The sequence below is a fragment of the Xiphophorus hellerii genome, chromosome 9 (assembly GCF_003331165.1).
Source record: "Xiphophorus hellerii strain 12219 chromosome 9, Xiphophorus_hellerii-4.1, whole genome shotgun sequence".
NCBI lineage: Eukaryota > Metazoa > Chordata > Actinopteri > Cyprinodontiformes > Poeciliidae > Xiphophorus > Xiphophorus hellerii.
The window spans coordinates 31325293-31333083 of record NC_045680.1 but is presented as its reverse complement, the minus strand read 5'-3'; the positions used below and the strand labels follow the sequence as shown (position 1 = coordinate 31333083).

Sequence of the window (7791 nt, the reverse complement as noted above, 5' to 3'; positions counted from 1 at the left end):
AAGGCTTTGTGCACGTGGAGCACATGGCCACTTCTTGGGCGACCATCCACTTCAGAAACAGAAGGTTCTCTTTCTGAATCCAGCGCATGTCGCCCCTCTCCGTCTGTTTTGTAAAATCTTTCTTGTCTGTACATGGAAATCCAGCGAGATCTTTGCCGATTATGCCACAGCAGCCGATGTGCTTCGTGTAAAGATGCTGAAAGAGAGGGCTGGTCAAAAACAGTCTACATACAAAGTGTAGCCCTCAACCTGCAAGGACAGTGGCAAGAGGTTCACAACAGACCAGTAATTCGGCCCTGACTCTCGCTGGACTCGCTCTTCTCAGTATGCACAAAATGTTCCAGGTGTAGCCTGTTGCTGAATCCGCCAGGATGTACAACTTGTACCCCCAAGTTGTGGATTTGCCCTTTATGAACTTTTTCATTTTAATTCTATCCTTGGATGAGATCATCCTTTCATCAATGCAGATGTTTTTATTTGGATGGAAATTAGCCTGACAAGCTGTGATAATCTGGTTGTAGAGGGGTTTGATTTTAAATAGAGAGTCATAGTCTGGCGTGCCTTTCTTCTTCTCGTTCTCTGGGTTGCTAATGTGCAGCGACCAGAGAATAGACTCGAACCTGCTCCGTGACATGCTCCAGGAAGGGAATCTGAAGTTGTATGGCCAGTCTTGCTTCCAGTAGTCTAACCTGTGGTGCACAGTTACAAGGCCTGTGAAAACAATAATCACCAGGAAAACGTAGAAGTCTTTCTCTGTAAGAGCCGTCCACTCAAACGAATGGACTGCCTCCTATTTTTGGCAGCGTTAGCATTTGTATTGTCAATGAGTGTTTGTATCACAGAAGCATTGAAAAACAAATGAAAGAGAGAGAGTGGGGTCCAGGATGTTTCCTGGTCTAAGGTGGGGCCTGGTTTTCTTGTTGGGTTAAAATTGAAGTGGTGTTGATGATGATCCTCCTCATCTTTGCCATGCCAAGCTGTCGCACCGTCACCAGCAGCCTTTTTGGATTTTCTTCTTCTCTTCTGTTGGTATTCCTCCTTAGAGTTGAATTAAATATGATTGGTTGTTAAAGAACCAAGACAACATTCAAACATGAGTCATTTTCCAAAAGTAAAGAGATTACATACCTCTCAGGCTCATATGAGGCAGAGCTCAAGACTTTCCTCGGTGGCTCATCACCTCTGTCATCACTAAGCATAAAAGAAGAATATTGTCAAAATAACATAAAATCATCCCATTATTTCCCATATGTGGAGGAATATGGCCTGTATGTTGTTTGCTATTTTATTTGACTGAACAAGACTTAAAACAATCTTAAGGTTCCCACATACTCGGGCGTACTGTGTCCACTGTGCCTGCTGTCTGCCGACGATTGAGACTTCATATTCAAGCGTACTGATTGAATATGAATCAATCAGACAAATTTTTTTATTTACCACAATAAAGTTGCTAAATTAAACTATTTGCTGTACCTTTTTAATAAAAAACTATCAGGATTGAATCGAAGGTTTTTGACACTTTTACGGGTTCTTTGGTAGCAGTAAAGGTCTGGAGAGTTTAACAAAAGATTAGAAGGAATTAATAGGTTGCCATTAGCCAAGATTTCTTTAAAAAATTAAAAACTCAAAGCTTACTTTGATATTAAAATTAATCCAGGCTTGTACCAAGAACCAGTTTGTTATAAGAGAAGAAGCTGCTGTTAAGAGGCGTGGATCAGCGATGCTGGCCGGTCAGAAAGGGAAGAGCTGACAGAAAATAAGAGTGATTATGTTTGGAGTTTGATTAGATTTCATAGTGTGGCTTTGAAATACATTTATTGAGAGAAACCATGAAGCGCCGTGTGAAAAACGCCCATCTTACCTCTCAAGTTGACGCCCTTCAAACTCCAAATCTTCATCATTGTGAGCCGGAAAAACGAGGTCCTCATCTTCAGACGAGGAATCCTGGACACACTTCTGTCCCCGAGTCTTCACGGATCATCTGAAATGCTTCCTCTACACTATAAAACTTTTTGTTGGATTCAAAAAACAAACAACCTAAGAGGTGAAACAAACAGAACACAAGCGTGAGTCTGGTGTGTAATAACATAGGGCCGGAAAAACTCAAGTTTTGATTGGTCAAATTTTAGAAATATATCCCTTTTTATCGTTAAAGTAACTAGAATAAAATTTTCTTCAACACGTTCATGGCAATGGAACCGATCTCAAACTGAAAACTTTGTAACTGGGTGAGAAACATGGAAATAGACAAAGATTGCTAAGAGATGTAATTGTTCTGTAAACAGTTTAATTCTGCTTGATTTAAAATGTTTATAGATGATTTTAAACATGAGTCATACTTCTGGTCTTTTGTTGCTGGTTGAATACGAGGTTTACGTGAAGCCTCAACACTTAAATCAGGTTTATTAATCAATGGGAAAGAAGTGGAAACAAGGCAGATCACTCAATGAAAACAGTTGGAGGAAAGTTTTAAAATCTATAGGAAGGAAATCACCGTTTCCCACTGAGAGGAGCCAAATAACTGGAACGATTTACCACGCAGTTTACAAAGCTTCTCGCTTGTGTGAATTTTTATGTGATGAGCCAATTGAGTCGTTTCATTAAAGTGTTTACCATACAATTTACAGCAAAAAGGCCTCTCACCTGAATGAGTTAAGTGGTCGGTCAAATCGCTGGGCAAGCGGTAACATTTACCACATATTTCACAAGTGTGCCGATTTGTTCTACGAGTTTTTGGTTTTGAAATCTCTACCTTGTTAATGGGCGAGCTGATGTTCAGCTCCGGAGCCTCCATTTGCTCCGGAGGCTTCCTGGTTCCTGTTCTCCTGCTGTTGTTTCTTAGGTTTGCTGCCTTGTGCAGAGAGGAACTTTTTTTGGTTTGGTTTGAGCATTACTGGAAAGACCTTTCCATTTCTTCAATACAGGTTCTGATTCCTCTACTAAAGGTTCTAGTTCCATTACTATCTGTACAGTAGTACAGAGATGGTTCCACTTTAATCTCCACAGGTTCTGGTTTCTGTTTAATTAGCAAAGGTTCTGGTTCCTCTTTCATTTGTTCTGGTTCTGGCTCCTGTTTGATCTGCATTGGATCCGGTTCCTTCTTCATTGCTACAATCAGCCGTTGTTCTGGTTCATTGTGGAATATATTTTCAGAAGTCTCCATCTGACCTTCATCCTCATAGATCCACAGTTCATCGTGTTCTTTGGTTGGTTCTTGTTCCTCTTTAGTCTCAGTGATCTTCTTCGGTTCTAGTTCCTCCTGTTCCCCTTTTATTTTAACATTTGGCATCTTTTGATCAAGAAAGGAGCTCCTCTTTGAAGTTATGGCAGCGTGATTAGCAGACATACTGCTGTGAAAAACCTGATGGAATAAAAAACAACAGAACAACATTAATGACATTTTTATATCAGGAATATCAAGAAAAAACATTTGCAGCCAATCTTTATCACGATCTGAAATTTCCAGTTCTTGTTCAGGCCGTATTTCCGCCTTACAGTTAACTTACCTGTAGTCTTCTTCTTCTTTTGATTTTAGTGGCGGTTGGAACCTCAATTTAAATGAATCACCGCCACCACTAGACAGGTAAGTGGATCTGGAGAGGAGGCACACCTGCTGTCTTTGGGTTTTACAAACCGAAGATGTTGTTACTACAAAAATCTGCGATATGCAGAAGATCGCCTAGAAGCTAAAGCTTATTGTTTACTTCCGCCGGAAGTCCCGCCCCCTTTGCGTTCTTCTGCATGAATTTATTAATGATATTTTTAAGTTTGTATTTTATTTAAGCCTTAAAGATAGTACTGAAATATAATGCTTTATAACTCATTTTCACTCACATTTCAGTAAAAATAAGCTGAAGTTCTGCTACTCTTTGAAAACATCTGATTTTATACTCGAACCTCCCGAACCCAACCGGATCGACAGTAACTTACTCTTTTCCTGGAGTGTCTGGGAACTGGAGCTGCTCTGTGCTGTTTGGTTCCGCTGGTACCGTCTTCAGCTGTGAAAATGGAAGGGACAGCAGTCGGTTTGATAACCCGTCTGTAACGCACTTTCAAACCGAAAGACTCCTTTAATCCGGGCGCCTCCTCGAAGCAGTGCGCAGGGAAATGCTCGCTGCAGAGAACAGAGGACGCAGTGGGAAGCCAGCTGCCTCTGGTTCTCTGGACCTGCTTCGTCCACTGGTTCCGAAGCTCTTCATCCTTTGGGAATGAGAACAGTGAGATGTGTTCACTCGGGTAATTAGAACAGCCAGCCGCCACGCAACGTTTCGGCATTTTTGACAGTAGGCTACATGAAGGGGCGGACACGGAAGAAAAACAAACTAGCTGCGTCACATCCTGTGACGTGTTGGGCATCGCCGGATATGACGTTAGTGCAACGCGGATCTAAGCCTAACGGCACTTTCTTTCTAAGTGTTTTAAAGCTTATATTTATTTCTAATAGATAGTTTATGTATTAGAGTTTTGCCACTCTGTGATTTTCTTTAAAAGCAGCTCAATCTGTATCTTTTTAAACGGGTCTTCATTTAATGGTTCTGTACTCTGTAAAAAAACACTTTTATCAGTCAAAGATGTTTTTTCTCTTATCAAAAATAACTCCAGGGGAAAAGCTGGAAACAGTAAACATCCAGTGATCTGTGTGAAGTCTCTTCTTTGTTTCCACGAATCTGTTGTATGTTTTTCTAAAAAATTATTCACATTACATAGATATTCAATGGCTGAAGGCAGAAAGATATTTGTTTATATATTTAAATAGCCCAAATGGCTTTTATTCCAATAATTACGGCAGCTTCCTTTCTCATTTCACTTGATTTACTGCCCATTGTTGACTCCACCAAAGATGGCGGACGAGCTGACGTGTTTGTGCAGCTCAGTCAGTGCAGATGTTAAAGACCCACTTCACTTTTCTACCCCTAGAAAAGTCTCGAAACAGTCCAAAAATGTCCGCTGTAGCGTTTCAAGTCCAAGTTATCCTTCCACACAGAAAGAAATGTCCTCGGAGAGTTAGCTTCTGGGTTAGCTCGGAGGCTAACTGGTATAACTCAACTGCATGTTCTGTGTAAGCTAGAAAAAAATGCAGTGCTAAACAGTCTGTAAATACTTTAAATGCGCGTGCTTTGGGAAATATTTACACATATTTTGTCTTTCCTGTTCTTTGTCGTCCTTCTAGGCAACCAGCTGAGGCGCGCTACCGCCACCTATTGGAGCGGAGTTTCTTCTTCTTTTTTATAATGGAGGATCGCAAGCAGCTTCAAGGTGCATACCGCCACCTGCTGTGCATGAGTGTGTAGCAGCATTAATAAGTTACATCCATTAAACTGGTTTTAAATTTTGTAGCATGAATAATATTTTCCTTACTGTATAATTTTTGTCCTTATTTCCTTCAGGTCCTTATATTCCTTTAAGACTCCGTTCTTGTCCCGCCCAGTCTCTCTCCCTTTCAGGGACACGTCACAATTCATCAATACATGTTTCACATTTTCTTTCCCTCCACATTCTTCACTCTAATCATTGTTTTTTCTCCCAATTAAACACAATGTCATTTAGATATGTATGGTCTGTCTTTAGTCTCATCATTATTATTTCTTCCCATCTGTTTCACTCACTAACATTTTAATGCAGCTTCAGGACACATGATGTCATCAATGATGTCACAGAAGCCTTTATATTTTAGCTCTCTGTATTCTGTATTTCTCAGCTTTCTGATCTGCGTTTCATTTTGCTCTAAAGTTTTCCTTTTCAAACAAAAAAATCTCAAAATGTTGAACTTTTTCAAGAAAAGGGAGGAATCTGCTTCCTTCGACCCTGAAGAAATGCGGAAAAAGAATAACAAGGCGGTCCAAGAACTCATCGAAATGAATGAAAAGCTTCAGAACACCAAAGACCTCCAATTTCAGAAACGAGATTGGAAAACTTTGAAGAAAGCCGAGATGAAGTTGAGCAAAGCATGTGAAAAACAGCATGAGAAGTTACATCTGGAGTTAGATATCTGGGAGGCAGAAGAAAAGAAACGGATAAATTTAGAGAGAAAGGCATTTGAACATATAGAGACGTCAAAAAGGATGAAGCAGGAATTAATTCAGAAAGAGATGTTGGAATCTCAGTGCACTGCGTCCAAAATGGAGCAAGAAAGGCTCATAAAACTTAACACAACACTATTAAAAAACCTTAAAGTACTGAAAGACAAACTTTCATATCAAAATGGACTGTATCATAATCACAGACAGACTAAGAATTCAATTGAAACCTTGATGAAGATTAAAGAAAATGTTGTGAAAGAGATGAAGAATCACGAGGATTACTGTTGGGCTTGGAAGGAGAAGATCAGTGAAAAAGATAAAACATTGGAAACAGTAAAAAGAAAGACTATTGAACTTTTACAAGAGCTTAATAGCATTGAACAACAATTAATTGATATGCCTGTCTTGAAATATATATACAAGAGTGCAAAACAAGAGAAGGAAAGGCTGAAAAAACTGAACACAAAGCTAGAAAAACATCTTCAGATCCTAAAAGACAATCTGTCCCATCAAACTGAGCTGCTCCGCGATTACACCGAGGCTGAAAATACCGTTAAAGAGCTGCAGGAGATTCGAAAAAATTACCTGAGAGAGATTCAGGATCTAAAAGTAAAAGAAAAACTGGAACCTGGGACCAAATCAAAGTTTACCAACCATGAGGATGAGAAAAAGAAAAGCTTCTGAACTTCCTTCAAGGGTCAATTTAATCCTCCCAAGAAAGACTTGACTTCCTTCTAACCACACATTAAAAAGATCAGTGGTTAAAAGAAGGACATGAACAAAGAAGGGCAGCAAAAAACTTTAGATTCAATTTAGATTCAAAACTATCGGAAAGAAAACAAAAGTTATTATAATCGTGAGAGAATGGGTTTCCTCCAGGTGCTCTGGTTCATCCAAAAACATCCTGCGTTCGATTACCTCTAGCAGTAGGTGTGTGTGTGTGTGTGTGTGTGTGTGTGTGTGTGTGTGTGTGTGTGTGGGCGTGTGTGTGTGTGTGGAGGGGGTGGGGGGGTTCGTGTGTGTGTGTGACTTTGGTTGTTTTTCCTGTGTGTCTCTGTTCTTCCATCACAATATTATAGTTCAGGGTTCAAATGTAACAACAATTGTAATAATAATAACAATAATAATAATAATAATAATAATAATAATAATATATGTTTACATGAACATGAGATTTAATGTTATATACAGAATAAATCACATTACTCATCCAACATAATTTCAAACATCATCACAGTCTTGTATATTTATGAAATGAGACTAAAGTATAAACTATTATAATAAAATAATTTATTTTATAAATTAATTATAAAATAAATAGTTATATTTAATACCTACCACAATATAGATTAATATAATATTAGCATGCATTAAGTCTGTTTTACAACAAACATGAAATGGGCGATGTTTTATATTTATATTTATTAAAAACATGCCTCACTCCAGTGATAGACAAACACTGTGAACATCAGACAGTCACTCCTTCCTTCCCTCCTGCATGATATTCATGCAATACCAATATTTTGATATTTGATTTACATTTTCCTCTAAAGTAAACTAACTACTTGTTTTAAAGACAAAATATTAATTTTATTTAGAATACTGAACAAAAGATTGGAATATTTAATATTTTAGCCACAATTATTAATTCCAAAACACAGAAAGCTGTAAAAATGCTAAACTTTTGATTTTTTTCCCAATAGTTTCTCTAGTAAATGTAGTTAGAATCCATCACTGGACCTGATTGACAGATCGAAGCTAAACTTGGTAT

At 38.6% G+C, this 7791-nt stretch overlaps 1 protein-coding gene and 1 long non-coding RNA gene across 5 annotated transcripts; one reads left to right on the top strand and one right to left on the bottom strand.

Annotated features, from left to right (window-relative positions):
- Positions 1–1019: 1019 nt before the first annotated feature.
- Positions 1020–4319, bottom strand: LOC116725819 (uncharacterized). 4 transcript variants are annotated; one of them, XR_004340484.1, is made up of 5 exons: positions 3931–4314; positions 2644–3361; positions 1862–2037; positions 1129–1191; positions 1020–1038 (listed from the first exon to the last, which is right to left on the bottom strand). It is a non-coding gene; the product is annotated as an uncharacterized LOC116725819 (long non-coding RNA). The 4 variants fall into 4 exon arrangements; XR_004340485.1 differs by having other exon boundaries at positions 2753–3361; XR_004340483.1 differs by having other exon boundaries at positions 1862–3361; positions 3507–4319.
- LOC116725801 (golgin subfamily A member 6-like protein 22) lies at positions 4261–6965 on the top strand. Its single transcript, XM_032572181.1, has 2 exons — positions 4261–4369; positions 5171–6965. Exon 2 carries the CDS (start codon positions 5634–5636, stop codon positions 6702–6704), a length of 1071 nt encoding a protein of 356 aa, XP_032428072.1. The 5' UTR covers positions 4261–4369; positions 5171–5633; the 3' UTR covers positions 6705–6965.
- The last annotated feature ends 826 nt before the right edge of the window (positions 6966–7791 follow it).

Excerpts from the sequence above, each read along its gene's own strand:
- LOC116725801 (XM_032572181.1), top strand. The coding sequence starts at position 5,634 with ATGATGTCATCAATGATGTCACAGAAGCCTTTATATTTTAGCTCTCTG.